The sequence below is a fragment of the Bombus vosnesenskii genome, unplaced genomic scaffold (assembly GCF_011952255.1).
Source record: "Bombus vosnesenskii isolate JDL3184/JDL3185 unplaced genomic scaffold, Bvos_JDL3184-5_v1.1 scf7180000013276, whole genome shotgun sequence".
Taxonomy (NCBI): domain Eukaryota; kingdom Metazoa; phylum Arthropoda; class Insecta; order Hymenoptera; family Apidae; genus Bombus; species Bombus vosnesenskii.
Window position 1 is genome coordinate 132,863 of NW_022882934.1, and position 17,828 is coordinate 150,690.

The following is a 17,828-nucleotide window of genomic DNA, read 5'->3' on the forward strand; positions in this document are numbered from 1 at the left end:
CGGCGAATGTGCAATTTGTATGAAACGACGCGCTCGTAGTTTTAATGGCGAACAACGATTCAGTGCTCTCATAAATCCGCTCGTATCGCCCATAATTAATGACGCATCGCGGTACCTGAAATAATGAGCTATGTAGAATCCATCATAAAACCCTGTGTGACTTGAATTTCGATATTGAACCAAAATAGGCCCTTCGTTAACAGAAAAATGTTATACCTTTGATAATTTAATTACGAATATTATTTTCACGAATTAATATGAGATTTATAGGAATATGAATATGAAATCATATGGTTATTTTTCATCATCATACCTAATTGGAATTGATTTTTCACAAGTGAAACTAACGAATTTCACATTTGATAAATATTCGATTTTAACATTTGCGTAATTAGCGTAATTAGTATCTGAACGTTCAAAGAGCGAATGACTTATTTCTATAAAGATATTTGGCGCGAATAACTGTAAATGCGTAACTTTTTTACTTTTATAATTTATGCAGTTAATCAGTGTGACTTTTCAGTGGTTTGATTGGTCACTGCGGTCGTTGTGAACGGTGCTTAAAGGTAGTTTGCGGCCTTGCCTTTACCTTGGCTCGAACGTTTCTCGCGGCCCTTGGCCACGTCAGTTATAGGAGCGCGAAAAAGGTCAGTCGACTGACGTCTAGCGCTTAATTTGTTTACACGAACACACCGGTCGTGTTCAACGTAGACGCCAGCGATGCTGGTTGTCGTAACAGCATTCGGAACGCTGTTAACCATGTCCGGATTCGGAGAAATCTTCTGGAAAATAATTTTCTTAAACTAACTTCCTAAAAAAGAAGAAAAAAAGGGGGAAATTCCATAAAGATCTTCAAACCTTAAACCATAAAACCTCAAACCATAAAAATCTTCAATTAATTTTAATCCAAAATCGTACATAGTGTCCTTGAACATCCAAAGTCTCGATACACCCAAAAATTCACGAAAATGTCACTTAACAAGTAAACCATTCAGCAACCACGTTAAAATCATTGAAAGAACTAGACAAAAGCGACGATGTTACGAACACTACTTTCTTAAATTTATTTAAAAATCTATTATCACGTACGTATGTCTTCCGAAGATAAATGTACACATGAAGGTATCTACGATAAGTGTCAAAAGCGAGTATGCACCTTAAAGACCCGAAATTCATGCAGCAACTCTTACACATATGTTGCATAAATTGCAAATTGATTGAAAAGATGTAAAATATGTGGGAATTGTTATTTTTAAATCTCACTGTATGCAATAAAACTATGAAATTCATAAGAAATAAAATCAGCCAGTTTGACTCTTGAGAGAGAGGAAGAGAGACAAAGAGAGAGAGAGAGAGTCAAATTTGTCCAGCCAGATCGTATTGTATAATTTAGTATGTGCGTCGGGTGGCCGATATTTTCGAACGAACGAGCAATATTATTTTCGAATGTACGTCGATAGATGGTGGTTTGTCCCGAAATTCGCGTCAATTATGTACTTTATCGAGGACGCCAATGTAGAACAGTGGATGGCTTTCAGTAGAACGAGTCGACGCATGGTCAGACAACCGGCTGGGATTTCGCAACTAAAGCAACTTTGTGTGCCGCGAACGAATTTAAACGAAACACAATTGCCCTTCATTAGCCAGGCTAATTGCCGGCGGAGACCGAACGTGTCCTAGTTAAATCGTAGTTCGTAAACAACGCTAATCAGTCGTCGTGTAATTATTGGAGCTTCGATGGAAAGGCACGCGTTTGGCCAGGCCGACTGGAAAATTCGTCATCGTGCTACTTGTGATTTTACCATCTACCACGAGATAAATAGTTTTTGAGTAAATATTCGCATTGAAGATTGCGTCGTTCAACGATTGTTTAAGTGAATAATGCTTATATGAAAATCATAATTTACGTACTAGATATTGGGTAATTAACACTAACCTTACCAGACACGGTCAAATGATTGGTTTGGAAATTTAAATTTAAAATTACACCTTCATAGTTATTTATTTTGTTCGTCTAACTTTACGTAAATTATTATATTAACCAAAATTGAGAAATTAGTGTTAACGAAGGAATATAGTAAGTAAATAACTTTCGTGTTAAATATAGGATAAAACTAGTGAGCGATTTATTAGAATATCTTGTTACTTGAACAATTAATTACCACGCAGTTAATACTAGTATCTTGGTCATTCATATTCATATTTGTAGCCAAGGTATTTTGGAAGCAAACACATTACAAAGTTGGATAGGCGTAGTTACAAAACAAATTATATGTCAAGGGTGTAATAGTTTGGTAAACACGTAGCTTTCAACATCATGGCGAAAATTCAATGAGAGGAGGTTACATCAGGAATTTCATTTAAGTCGAAATTCGAAGAGACACGTTCGATTGAAACGTCACGTCGCGTCCTGTTGTCCGCTCAAGCGTACATGCAGATATTCAGAATGGAAAAATTTAATAAAAATGTTATATTCTATGGTACATTCTACTTTCATGAACCGATCATTTGCAATATCTGCGAGTGTTATACTTTTGAAATTCCAAGTCGTCGTCCGATCTAACAGGAAAAGTAAAAATTAAAAGAATGAAACTTTTTAAATCGAATACTGCGGAAAAGTTAAATGTATTTTTTCGAAAGTTTTCAGAAACTTTCTACAAACTTTTAATTAAATCGCAAACAATGATTCGCAGCAATACGATAATATACGAGATTCGGAAGCGGAAATAAACGAGTAGGAAATCACAAGCAGCACTCGCGAAAAATTGTTCGACTCGGACACATCGATTTTTCATGAAATATAAAGGTACAATGTGTGGTCGTCAATTACGTTATTTCTATCGTCCATTACTATTTCGATGCCCGCGTCTACTTATAAAACGCTGATCTACTTTAAAGTAGAAAAAGAACGTCGTTCATCTTCTTTATTAAAATGCTAATATTTAAACGCCAACAGCCAGTGGAGTTTTTCGCTCGTTGTCCATTCATTTATCAACGGGACACAAAAGAATTTAAAAAGATACAAAATGTGATCCAAAAGTTTCCTTTGTCCCTGTCAGAATTATATCGCCGATTTTCTTAGTAGATTTTCCGCATGTTGTGGCAGAAAGAATTCCTGATACTTCTAAAAACTTCCATCGAGCTCGGTCAAAGGAACCGCCACTCAAATTTTATTTGATCGCTTTAACGATCAGTTAAAAAAAAAAAAAAAATTGATACAGTGTTGACGTTTACGGCAATTTATATCTCTATGAACCTAATTAGTACGTAATTTAAATATTACACGTAATTAGAGCGGAAATATTTATATAATTTGACATTTTTTCACATTGCAAATATTCTATATTTCCTTAGTATTTTTAAATATCATAGTGGAAATTTCTTTATTTGTTTAATATGTTTTTGCACCTTTAAATGGATAAAAATTCGTAGTTTAGTTATAATTAATAAAACACTATATTTCAGACCTCCTATATTTTTCATACACTGCGTGTTCTATGCATTTTCTTAGCTTTAAACGTTCCATAAATTCATAAATATCAACGGCTTGGTTACTAATTTCTTTGAAAAACATAGAAAATAAAGCAAGGTAAAATAAAAATGAAAATGTCGTCAGCCGACGAGGGCGTTGACACGGAATTTGCTGTAAAGCCGACTCGTTTGGTGTTCCACGATCGCTTTCGAGTTCGCGACGAACAAACGGCTGGCTAATTATTCGCTGAATAGGATCAAGGGACGAGGGAAAGTGGAAGAGAAACGTGAAAGGCTGTGAGAGATTTTCCCAGGGACAGAAAAGCGACGGGAATGTTCTATAAGAGATGAAAAGAGCTAGGTTGTTTTTAACGTCGCCTAGCAAAGTCATAGTCGGACGTTTTATGGTTTTGAGAGATTAATGAAATAAAGTCGCGTAGCCAAAAAGCAAATTAAAAATTCGTTATTAAAAAATTCACGAAAAAGATACACCTAACAATGAATTGTACGATATGACCCAAGTTGTGAAAAATATATAAAATCATCTCTCAGTGGATCATTCTTTCCCCACTATTCTACGTAGAAAAGTAGATATTAATAGAAAAATATATACTCGTTATTTCTTCTTATACTTATTAATGTGTTGGTATTTGTTAATATAAAAATATATACTCATACTAATATACATGTACATTTCTACTCAAACAAGTAGAGTAAAAGAGCGATGAGAATAATATGGTGCTGGAAAAATATTTTGTTGAAATCGTTCATTATCCATTTGTTTTGTAAGATTTCTCGTTAATTACAACGAAAAGAAAGTAGATCATTTTATATGTTACTATACGCGTAAGGGTGAGATTATTTGTAAAGAAAGTTATGTAATTACATAATCTATACTACTACATCATTACAATAACGTGAAAAAGTATCGTTCTAGAAAAATCGTAAACTTTCGTTCATCGTCAACTTTACCTTAAAATTTCTTTCTAGCTCTAACTAGAAAGCAGTGTATTATTTTGCATATTGCTATATTGTGTATTATATTTTAATATAATAATTAATCTACATGTAAAGTAGCCGTGTGTTTACCTGTAAAAGTATGAACAACCCCTAACGCTGTTGTGAGAGAAATGTTCGGCGTTCTTCTCGTTGCCGAAGTCCTCCAATGGATCCGACCAGAGCAGATCGCACATCGGCCCATACGCCGGCGGCTCTTTGAACCTGTCCAACTGAAACAGCAAAATCAACATCGATCGAATTAGTCGAAGGAACAGGTTTCTCTGATGCAGTCATCGTGTAAACGCGTCACGTGTCTAATTATCTAAACGCTCGAATGTAGCGAGGACTCGTTGCTCCAAGCTTCTAATTAACGCGGCTGTGTGTTTTGACATCGACATGTGTACCTCTACCATAATCATTTCTGATTAACTGCGGAAAATCATCGGATTCGATATCCTATTTCCCAACAGCTTTATCATATAACTAACTTAGAATCATGTAGCAAGGCGAAGATGTAAAAATAATTCGAGATTTGTTCGCCGGAAATATCGAGTTATAATATCAGTTACTTGTCAATAATATTCTTCTTATACGTGGCCTAATAGAAATAAATGTACGAAATAAGACGAGAATAAGAAACGTTCGAATAAAATGATATCACGTTTTCAATTCAATGTGAATGTATAAATATGTTTTAGTTGTATGAATAATTTTGTTAGTTGGAGGAAAACTCCGAGAAAGAAACGTGTAATGCAACAGTTCTCTTGCATCGATCCATGAAATGCATAAAATTTACTCCACGGTATATCGATCGATATTATTTCATGTTATCTCGCGATATCCTCTTCCACCCCTAAACGTGTTATACGTGTTAAACGCCCAAACATTCAAGCTCTCATAGAAAATTCGATTTTTCTAATTAAGCAATAGTAATAATTTTATTAATGTAGTATCGTGGACGAAAGGCCTAAGAAATATCGGGCGAACTATGAACAATGTCGCGAGAGCCGAGGCGCCGTCGGGCCCATCAATGTGTCATCGGTCTTTTCAAGTGCATAGTTTCGTGGAAAAGACCTACGTGACCCTGGCTACGAGCGTCTGCAGAACACGTGTGCGGTGGGCCTAGGAAAAAGTCAATAGAATGGGACAACGGCCAGAGAGGGTCAGTCGAGAAACATAGTGCGAGTCGAGGAGCCGAGTGCGAGTTGAGCGGAGACGGAGGTTGCGAGTGGCCGAGAGAGTGTGGATTGCGCTGTTTTCTGTACGTTTGGCATGAGTAGTTCAGGTTAATCAACAATCGTCTTTTTCTGTCTGATTAACATCTCTATTGTCCATTCCTTTGTAAACATATTATATCACGATATTACATTAATTATTTAGTTTATTTATCCAGCAATGGCGACAATATTAATTTTCCTGATTAAACGACAGATATTGAGAATTTCTCACGAACGCGCCAACATCCGCAGTCAACTCGAATAAACACAGTAACCATTTCTCTCTGGAAATCGATATGAAAACTACTGAATCGAGTTCCGATGACAAGGAACTCGACTATGAGGTTCGCGTGTCACTTAATTGCGCGTTATTTAATTTACTCGCGATCGAGGATTCGTTTAAAATACCCTGTGAAAGAGAAAAATGAAGAAGAGAAGGAGGAGGAGGAAGGAGAGTGGTTTACGCTCTCTCGATGGAGAAACTAGGTAGACGAGCCACTTATTTACTCGAAGGAGACACACACACACACACACGTATAAAAACACACACAGGCGGACAGCTAGGAGGAGAGCAGATTCGCTTCTGGAGTGGTGTTTCCGCGTCATAAAGCATTCACGAACTCTGGCCTAGATTTATTCCGGGCTTGTGTCGAACCGCTCGTTGGAATCAAAGAAAAATCAGAGAAATTCCAACCCGGTAACTTTTACCCTGCCTCTCGTTCGAACGGTTACCGAAAAAACCACGCAAAGACACATCTCACAGGAAGGGAAGAAAAATTTTTAAATATTTCAACGATATCAGTACGATATCGGACAGCTAACGCCCTATTTTTCCCATGTTTCGCTCTTCAACTTTCTATTATATTCGTGTTTCACTCTCTTGTGTGTTCTATCGAGCGTAAATATAACGAAAAGAGAAAAGGAAGAGATAGTTTGGAAAATATTGAGATTCAAATATTTGGAAATTAATGGAAAAAAGTTAATTTTAATGCAAGAGTTGATGGTTGCTTAATTAACTGGATGTTTACGAGACGAAACAAATTTAACAACAATTAGCGTTGCAAAGTTTCCATCGCGAAATAAGAAAAAGAAGAGTAGATAGAAATTGATGCAGAAAATGGCCTTCAATCAATTTCCACAGTCTCTAACTATAAAGCATCTGAAGACTCAAGTATCAGAAAATTAATAAAAATAATTGAATTTTGGTCGAAGATCTGAAGTTCCTTTGATTAATTATAAGATAAAATAAATTTAGCAGCAACTCTCATCGCGAAGTTTTCATCGTGAAATAAGAAGAAGAAAAGTAGATCAAAATTAATGTAGAAAATCCCCGTAAATCAATTTCCAAGCGTAAAATACAAAGCATTTAAAGATTCAAATATTTGGTGATTAATTAAAATACTGAAATTTTGCTTTAAGACTTGACGTTCTTTTGATTAATTAGAAGATAAAATAAATTTAACATCAACTTCCGTTGTAGACTTTCTTCCATCGCGAAATAAGAAACAAGAAAAGTAGATGAAAATTAATCTACAAAATCTCCATAAATCACTTTTCAATCTCAAAGTACGGAGCGTTTAAAGATACGAGCATCTGACAATGAATTCAAAGAATTTAATTTCGGTCGACGATTTGGCGTTCCTTTGGCCAATTACAGGGTAAAATAAACTTACCAACAACTTTCATCGCGAAGTTTTGCATCGTGAAATCAGAACAAGAAAGGTAGATGAAAATTAATGAACAAATTCTCAGCTATAAAATGCAAAGCATCTAAAGAAAATGAGAAAAAGCCCCTCAAAATTCGGTATATATCTTGCGATTACTTGTAAACTAACGTAAACTTGACAGCAAATAGAAACGAAAAGAAGAAGCTGGACGAACAGGAATCGCGCGTCGACCATTGGAAAGGGAAGTGGTTTACAGAGGCTCTCGGCGTCGAAACGTTTCCAATAATTACCCGGTCGTAATTACCCAACTACGAGAGCTGACTTAACGTTGACGTATCGACGTTGTCTCGGTGTTTATCGTGCAGCGGAGACCTCAGTCGTGGACTACAAGTTTTGATCATAATGGGTAACGCTAATTATGTTCAATGGCATTAGTTCTCAGCGCACAGTGGCTGGCTGCGTGTGCCTCACGCACATGGCTGCAAGTATGTATGTATATATATACACAATATATGTGTATGTATATGTGTATATACACACGTACACGAAGGAAACGAGAATACAGTTTACAGTGTAACGAGCAGTTCGCACCTAATAATAGCAAACGTAATATTACCGGCGTTATTACCCTTGCCAAAGTAGCTTCGTCGTTTTCGCCACTAAATCTGCTTTAACTTCGAAACGATCGAATTGGACGACGAAGTTGATTGCATTCCATTGGTATTGCCGGTGTAAATTGTCGCGTTTGTCCCTTTGGGAAAGGAAATTTCGACGGAGGATGGTAGATTATTGAAATTCACTGAGGTTGGGAAATTAAAAATCGGCAACCTGAATTGTTGTACTGTTTTCTTGGAAAGAGAAAATGCGACGGAGGATGGTGGATTATTGAGATTATTATTAGGGTAGGGAAATTTCAAATCTGAAATTGCTGCGTTGTTCTGAATCAGAAACAATTCTGAATCTGAAACAGTTGCAAGAGAAATTTTGCTTGTCGGTAAATAAAAAATTACGGTCATTGTGTTGGAAATAATGTATTATGTAAATTTAAACGTTATTACTTTGGAGAGTAGAATCGAGGTGTATTATTAAATTATTAATGGTAGATCGTTGTAATTATTAACGTGGAAAGAATTTAACACTTGTAGAACTCCGGTAGTTTATAATTACGTTTGCATAATCTGGCGGTAGAAAGGTAACAAATTTCAATAATAAAAATATTCATAGTTTTTAAGTCGTTTCTTTTGTGTCACCTTATTTTACTTTCATTTTATTACAGTTAAATTCAATTAAATCCCATAAAGGGAAGTTTCTAATTTGCGTGAAAAAATTTTTTAATTAAGAAGGAAGAGGTGTTTCCGCGTGCGCTTTAATGAAATAATAAGCGATTTTAAAAAGATAGCGCCAACCACGTTGGCGCGCGCCGCGTCTGACTAGACGCGTTCCCTTTTCACTTACTCCATCGTCACGCTGTATTTGGAATTAAAGATCTAGTTTATCGATAATTAATTATGCCAATTTAATTATGTAATTAATAATCACCTTCTCGATAGTAGTAAGAAGACCATACGGATTATGCTGTCAAGAATACTAAAAGGTATGTTTTAAAATCATAAAAAATACTATAAAGGCGTGGTGAAAAAAGCTTGCAGCAATAAAAATATATGCCTGAAGAAAAGAATTATAAACGTAGAAAAACCGGGGGAAAATATCAAAAAAGTTGTTGCAGTAATTAAAATAGGTGAAAATGTTAAAAAAGGAGTTGCATTAATTAAAACAGGAAACGAGACAAAAAATAAAATGTAAGAGAATTAAAATAGAAATTGTGGCAATAAAGAACGTAGTATAAGAACACAAAGAGAGAAAGGAAAAAAAGGTTGGAAGTAATAAAAAAATATACCAGCAATAAGTAATTAGATAACTGAAAGAAACGCTAAAAAATAGAATTGGAATAATAACAAGTAAGCGATTGAAAGAGAAAAGATGTGAGAAAGCAAAATACCAACTTGAAATAAGAGAACGCCGTATAGGTGTCTACTAAGAAGAAAGAAGAATAAAAATATACAAGGGCGCCACTAAAAAAAGAAAGTTGCAAGCGATATATCATAACTCTTCTCAACTTTCTGTCAGTTCGCACCAATATCATAAACTTCGACGTTCGATCGATCTTTACGGTTTTATTAAATTTCTCCCACCAGCTACGACTATACGGACTATACTCAACATAATCGTGCTAGTCTACCGCAAGCATATTGCACGTGACAACGTCCAAGTCACGTTAAGAAGTTCTATCCGGATGACTGCCAATTGGTACACCGTACAAAATATGTATAATCGTGTGTTGCGGTGGAATTTCTCGGTTAGCCGAACGAAATACGACGAAAAAGAGGCGGCGACACAACGGGCGAATCAGTGGCCAAAACATTTGCCATTGGGCAACGTTCCCGTATCGCGTTTTCTCATCCTCGAACTACAACCACGCGTACGACATCCGCAATTCTACTTTTACCTGGCAGCCAAGCCAACAATCGCGTATCATCTGTTGTAAATTTTCGTAGTGACAGCCGTCAGAAGCAATCAGCGATCGTAATACACGTGTACCGAATACGTACATACGCGCTTCAGGTGATTTTGGTGGCAACGGAACAATTTCGGCATTTTTTATTACGTTCATTTTGCTCAACTAGAGATATTATGGCATGCCACTACTGTGATCAACTTATACGAAAGCTGCGAGGCAAAATCGCAAAATGTAAAATTTCAAATTGTTACTTCTGGCTATCGTTGGAAAATTTCGATAGTTTTGTGACTGGAGTGACACTCGACAGATGTGCTTCGATATATCAGGATTTTCTGGAAAATTAGTCGTTATAATGTTATACCGTGCTATGTATATTTAAACAAGGAAAATGGAACAAAGGATTTACAAATTGTTAAAATTATGTAATTAGTAAATTATTATTAAACTGTTTAGTCGATAGCTCAGATTTGTGAAACGAAAGAATCGTGAAAGGACATGCACGCGTTCGGTGGGATTGTCGACAGATAGAAGATAGAGAAAAGGAAGGTAATTTTGTAATAAACGAAGGTAATCCCTGGCGCGTGCACCATGATTGCTTGCAATTTCCACTTTTTTCCATCGCGAATGAAACGAAGGAAAAAAGATGAGAGGATCTGAAGAAGAGCGGTGTACAGGAAACGACTCAAAGGGAATAAAAACGAGAGAAAAAATAAAGGGGAAACGGAAAAACACTCTTCCATCAGCCGGAGACAAGTACCAAGTTGCACAAAAAAGTACAGTAGTCTGTAAAAATCGTACACCATCCCTATCCTATTGGTTTCACAAAACGAAGAGATGTTGATCTCCAAGTTTCTTAAGTTTTGTATGTCAGATTTTTAAAAATTAGCAAATGGCTACTATTACCATCTTCAAAAAATGCTTGTGTTCATTCATTATATATGCAACAATTGTGAAACAGAATTGGTCGCGATAAATAATTAAATAAAGTTATTTAGATAAAATTAAGTAGAACATTTCCGACAAATACGACTAGAAAAGTATCTTCGTTTGATGCTCCAAGTCTTTTGCACCGCATGATACATACAACTGGAATGGGGTGGCAAGAGGGAGAATTGGAAGAGAAGATTTGCATCTGTTCCGCCAGATTACGAGGTATTTCTCGTGGGAGAAACAGGGGTAGTTAACCCTCTTCTTTCAACAGCATCTCTTCGTTCATCGTACTCTTTTCTTTCAGCTGCAACAATCGTGTGGAATAAAGCAAATGGTGGTAGAAAGAAAGAAAGAATAAAAGAGCTGGAACCAGATGAAGTTCGACCGATTAAAAATATTTGTTGAGTATCCATAATAATTTGCATCGACGGCTATCGGTTGTTCCTCTTCGATATTTTAATGCCGCAGGAAAGACTTGAATCGTTCTATTCCGGGCCAGTTCCTCCACCAGCACCGGTATAATTTCAATAATCGTACAAATAAAATATTTGAAAGCCATCGTTTCACGAGTTTGACGGTTACAATATAAAATTTACTAGATTCTCGAAGTCTGACGCATCATCGTCCTCTTATCATTTAAACCACCCCCCTACGCACATACAAATACGCACTAAAAAGCAAATACTAGCTGTCAGTCTCCACTGTCACGTCCTTGAGAGTAATTTTACAGGACCTTCGCTTTAAACGAAACGTGCGAACACTTCAAACATTGCTTTTACCATAATATCTTTCATAAACCACGAAATTCCTTTTTTTCACCCCCTAACATCTGCCATTCACGAAACCATAAAATCTCCAGCCCGCTGAAGAAAAGACGAGAAAAAAGAAAGAAAAGAATTCCTTTGTCTACGTCCCCCTTTAAACTGTCCACTTTCTTTCGCATTTCGCCCCTAGTTTCAAACACGAAATCGATCCTAACTTCTCTCGATCGAGTAATAACGAGGATCATTTATTTCCCTAGGCTAGGGAGGCGTTTCCATCTTCGTCGTCGGAGGTCTATGCAAAATATGCTCGAAATTCGAACGATAGGCGACTAGGGTGGCGAAGGACACCGGCGACTATGCAATATTTATCAGACGCCTTCTAACTCCTCTCCAACGTCGATACTATCCGCCTCTGTTATGTATTATTCCGCGTGCTTCTATGTAAAAGATGGGTTTTGCAACCGCGAGCAAGCGATATGAATACCAAATGTCGGTACTCGGCTACACGTTGCTCCTCGTCTTCCGCATTTACATGACCGACGATCTTCGAAAACTGGCCCGATAACAGCCTTCAAGTTTAGTTCTTCTAGCGTGGACAAAAGGATGAACGATTGCCTCTTACATCTATTTCGTACCTCTTCTACTAATTTACTTTCTCCTTCTCCTTTTAAATTTTATTTTGATTACGATATTTAAGGGTAGACGAGCAACAAGCGTTTACACGAGTATCTGTTCTACCAATTTGGTTTCTTCTATTTTTTTTATTTTAATCACGACATCTAATTTGGATCCATGTAACGTACTGTTCCTCCAGAAATCGAAAGATTTCTATAAAAATACAAATTTTCAAAACTCTAGCAAAATAATTGCCTTAAAAGAATCGTTTCCCTATTATCTCCAATCCATTCTCTGATATTCCCGATTTTCCCTAAATACTCTTCCAAATTTTAATCGCAACATCTAATTTGGATCCATGTAACGTACTGTTCCTTCCGAAATCGAAAGATCTCTATAAAAATACAAATTTTCAAAACTCTAGCAAAATAATTGCCTTAAAAGAATCGTTTCCCTATTATCTCCAATCCATTCTCTGATATTCCCGACTTTCCCTAAATACTCTTCCAAATTTTAATCGCGACATCTAATTTGGATCCATGTAACGTACTGTTCCTCCCGAAATCGAAAGATCTCTATAAAAATACAAATTTTCAAAACTCTAGCAAAATAATTGCCTTAAAAGAGTCGTTTCCCTATTATCTCCAATCCATTCTCTGATATTCCCGATTTCCCCTAAATTCTCTTCAAAATAGTATAACACTCAAAACATTATCAATCAAGGAGTGTCTAACAAAGTTAAGTTCGTCACTGTAGCGAGCGAAAATTCGATACGATTCGCCGTAGGAGGAAGTTTGCGATACACAACGCGCAACTGTAATAGCATGTTAATTACATCGAATAGCGTTGATGTTTGCTGTACTCCTCCGTGCTTCCACGATTCTCCGTGTTTCTGTGTGTTAGCAACAACACCGTACATCGGATTGTTCGCGGTACAACGAGCAGGCTGCCTGTTAACCGGAAGCTGCACACATTCGTCGAAAGAATGAGAACCTTATCGAGGAAATAGTGTCAACCGCGTCTCAGTAAAGCAATGGCTTTCGATATCGCTAATTATCGTATCTCGTCGTACGTTTCAATCAATTTCGTCGATGTTTCGCGATGGAAACGTTTCGTATTTCGAAATCGACTGACGGTTCAAGGTCATATTATTGCAGGTTCTTTGTGTACCAAAGCGGCGATAAGATGCAGCAGGATATGGTGGAAATGGTGGGGGATAGAGTGAGAAACGTGTGGTGGGGAGACCGGCTGCAATGGCCTTGAACGAGGAATTGATTTTAGGCGTGCAATATCGTAGCTATGACGCGCGTGTCGTGATGGTTTCTGTGTCGATTTTTTGAGCAATTTAAGAACGATATACTTCATCGGATGTTTATTTAGTTTATTATAAGTATACTAGAAAATGTGAAAGGAGGAATTGTAAAGAGATTAGATTTCAAATGAAACGGAAATCGCGTGATCGCAGATTTAAATCATCATTTTAATCAATTAGCACGAAAACACAGAACATCCATCTGCATTAATTTGCACCAATTTTTAAAAATCCGCCAATAGTTAAATCTACCTTGTACAAAATATAATGAATCAAGGGAGCGACTGAATATATCTACGTGAAGCTCTACAGTTCCACAATTAATAACTAACTTTCCGCTGAATTTCTTAAGAAAAAGGGTCAAGATTAGAAGGTAAGAATCAGCTGAAAGAACGTATAAAGAAGGTAATGAGCGAAAGGCTGAAAACAAAAAGCTCGAAAGAAAGAGCCGAAGGAAATGACAAGGCCAGAGAGATGTAGACAACACGAGGAACTGTAAAAAGGACACGTTTACAGAAATGGCAACTGCAGGCTGGCAATATCAAGGGCGAATGTAACACAAGAGAATATGTAACAGTAGATGTAGCAAAAATTATAAACAAATTAAATGCGAAGCTATGACAGAATATCTAGACAACCGTGTGAAAAGCAACAGCCGAAAAAGAATCGCAAGGGTAAGATGCGGCAATTTAGAGGAATCGAGGAGATTTTAGTTAGAGGGAGATGAAAAAAAAATGCAAATTATGCGATAATAGGGAAGAAAATCTGAAGCATCATGTAACAGAGTGCGAAAAAATGAACAGCTTGAGAGAACAGCAATATGAAAGGAATTAGGGAAAAAAAAATATTACCAAGCGGCTGCTAACCGGATTTATTCCTTAGAGAAAATGAGAAACAAAAGTGCAAACCCACGCCAAAGCTAGCGATAAATAACGTATATGTATATTTATAATTCATAGGTGTCGTGAAGTAGAGGTAGGATATTAATCTATAATTCATAAGTACGTATGCGAAGGTTCGGATGGACGAATGTTTCGAAATTGTAATGCCAAGTCCTTTTCGAAGCCGCAGTGGCTGAAATTAATAAATATTAATATATATAGGACAGTGAGATGTTTCCCGAGTAAAAAGCAGTGTATTATGCAGAGCTCATTTTACAGACCATACCGTGTGCCCGGTATTTTACGTACCGTGCCTTACGACCGTGTCATTAAAAATTGCTTATTATACGTACACATGTATAATAATTAGTCTTAAATACGATACAGTTAGAAAAATTCCAGCAAATAAAAAGATCGAAGTTCAGCATTTTTAGTTAAACTCGCAAGCTTCTTTGCTCGGAAAAGTGTCTCAGGTTTCGCGAAAAGAGGGAACTTTCTCCCGTGGGACAAGTTTTAACGACGCTTATAAAAGTGGTTGCCGTGCGCCGAATGCACGGACGGAAACGGATGTGCCCTTTTTATTTCTCTCTCGCCACACTGTACGTGACCGGAGAATAACGTCGGAAACTTCCAACCGACCAGCCCAAGACTTTTCCTCCTCCTTCTATTTCGTGGTCTTTATTCTCGATTTTTCTTCTGCTTTTCCAAGCCAGAGCCGGGAACCGGTGTTCGACGTGCCTCTATACGTGTAGCGTTATTACGGCGAATTTCCTAAGAGCGTGTTACGCGGCACGCATAGGTACACGCCAGGCCGCAATGGCGATTAAGTTAATAGCAGCAGCCGATAGCACGCGGGTCCTGCCGCTATTTAAAGCACAAACTGCAGCGTTGCGGCTGATAAAATGCACCAGGCGTTGTTCCACGGATTCGAGGGCCCCGTTGATGCGTCACGAGCCTGATCGAGCTTTTCAGACCGGCGATCGAAAGCAATTTTTGCAACGAGCAGCCAGTAGAAGCATAGAGAATGGTCGAAGAGGGAAGTTCATCGTGTTACGTTCTTCCGGTTATTTTCGATTTCGTTATATTTTTCTATCGTTAAAAGAAATCTCCAAGTTTGGACAAAATATGGAAGAGGTCTTCTTGTTGGCATTTCAATTTTGCCTGAAACGTTTCCTTCAAATTCTTTTTGTTTTATAAAATAAGGCCAAGATCGAGGCATAAAAGTTTACAGCAGAGTTAAGCGTATTTAGAGATCGATCTTTCATACCGAACGTTGCTACAAATAAGCTCACGCTCTCTTTTTCTCCCGAAATTTGTCTGAAGCCGAGCGTGCCCTCGATAGAAGATAAAATCGAAAACCGCAAAAAAGATTGCCAAAGATATCAATAAGAAATGTTAGAAATTTGCGATAAACTCCGTCAATTTGGACGATAGAGGCTATGATTCCGGCGATCAAAAGCAATTTTCGCAACGAATCAACACAAGCACCGGGAACGATCGAGCAGGAGAAAATTCAAAGAGGATGAACGAAGCGTATGGGAACGGTTTTACGGGCTTTCGCGTCTCAAAGGATCGACGATATCATCCTACTGGGACTGTCAATTTCCATATCAAGCGTGTCGGTTCCTGGCGCCTGTAAAATCGCTCGAAAATAAAACATTGGATTACCATGGTTCGATGTCGAATCGCGAAAGCGGATCACGGAATACTTGCTGGCTTTTGGCGAAGTATACCGCGGCGAAGGATATCGCGAAACACGCTTGGAATTTCTTATCTGTGGCTTTATGATGCGCGCTGATGAAACCTCGTGAATAAATATTAAAAGCTGCCGCGGGACAATCGCGTCGATCGTCTCTCGTCGCTTTTCTCGCTGACCCGCAACACAAAGAATCAAGTTAATTGCCTTCGTTCTTCGTCTGTCTCGAAATTATTATTCAAAGACGGCTGGCGTCTTTGCCTGTTTCAGAACGGTTCTTCCGGCTCGAGAATTCGTTTCCTTTGGCGGTTCAGACGTTCTTAGGTAGTTCCTTTGAGGATGCTTCATAGTTTGATTGCGTTAAATGAATATTCGCAACGAGATGTAAGACGGATGAAATTAGGGGTTGCTGAACGTCGTTCCTCCGCTATAGAAATTGTTTCAGGTCTTCTAGAGTTTTGGATATTTGGCTGGAATTTTACTCGTTTAATTATCTCGGTGTTACCTTACATAGATTTTGAGAAGTACGGACGATGGTATTAACGTTAGAAGATTCTATTTCTTGTTTCAGAATTGATCTTTCAACTGGAAGATTCGGTTCCTTTGTAAGTTAAAGTGTTCTCAGGTAATTCCTTCGAGGATGTTTCGTAGTTTGTGATTGTGTTAAATGAATATTCACGACCAGATGTAAGATGCGTGAAATTACCAGTTGTTCAAGATCGTACCTACACCGTGGAAATAATATCACATTTTCTAGAGTTTTGAATATTCGGCTGAAACTTTGTCCGTTTAATTCTCTCGGCGTTACCTTACATAGATCTCGAGAAGAACAGACGATGGTATCAATATGACAAAATCCTATTTCTTGTTCCACAATTGATCTTTCAACTGGAAGATTCGCTTCCTTTGGTGGTTGAAATGTTCTCAGGTAGTTCCTTCGAGGATCTATAATTTGATCGGGTTAACGTATGGAATATTCATGACGAGATACAAGTTAGATGAAATTAGATGGTACTCAAGGTCGTTCCTCCAATATGCAAATTATCTGTAATTATCTATAGTTTGTTTCGTTGGAACTTCACTCAGAAGGGAGACGTACGTTGTATAAACGTTTCCCTGTCAAACGAATATCGAACAACATTTGTGTTCTCGAGTTAGCGAAATTCTGTGCATCGCCTTCGATATGTTTGACACAGTTCACGCGACAACAAGCAGACAGAACAATTTTCCGCGGTTACCAAGAGCCACTCCGATTAAGTTAGCTGGTCTTAAGCATGTTGCAGCGAATGGATCGGTGCGGTGAATAGAACAGCGATTGAATAGCGAGCAACTAGGTATTCGCGTACCACGAAATCCTCTCGTGTCATTGAACTCTATCAACATTCCGCCACATAAATCCACGTAAATCGACATCACCCAACATTCCTCCGTCTTTCACGAAAACTGTACCAACTAGAATCGAACGACAAACAACTTTCTCTCATTTATCTTCACGAATCTTAAACTTGCAAGATTAAAATTACTGCCATACTGAGAAAATACTATTTGCATTTCGATAAGGAATAAAATATTTCTAACAATTTTTATGAATTTTACGCTTGTCATATTCGTATTCTTTTCTTTGTACTATACGTAATCGAATAATAAGAAAATCAAGAAGTTCGAGAAGTTTAATCCTTGTGAAAGTAACTTTTAGATTACATGTGCCGTTTAAAAAATTACAACCTACTTTCAATGTATTTCTATTCGAAATTTCAC

The 17,828-nt window shown here is 37.5% G+C and overlaps 1 protein-coding gene across 9 annotated transcripts in view; it reads right to left on the reverse strand.

Moving 5' to 3' along the window:
* Window positions 1-17,828, reverse strand: part of LOC117231917 (serine/threonine-protein phosphatase 2B catalytic subunit 3-like) — a 151,301-nt gene that overhangs the window by 38,634 nt on the left and 94,839 nt on the right. For all 9 annotated transcript variants that reach the window (XM_033490873.1, XM_033490872.1, XM_033490881.1 and 6 more), the window contains exon 6: window positions 4,561-4,700. In XM_033490873.1, coding sequence (XP_033346764.1) covers window positions 4,561-4,700 — 140 coding nt within the window. The remainder of the gene's footprint in view (window positions 1-4,560; window positions 4,701-17,828) is intronic.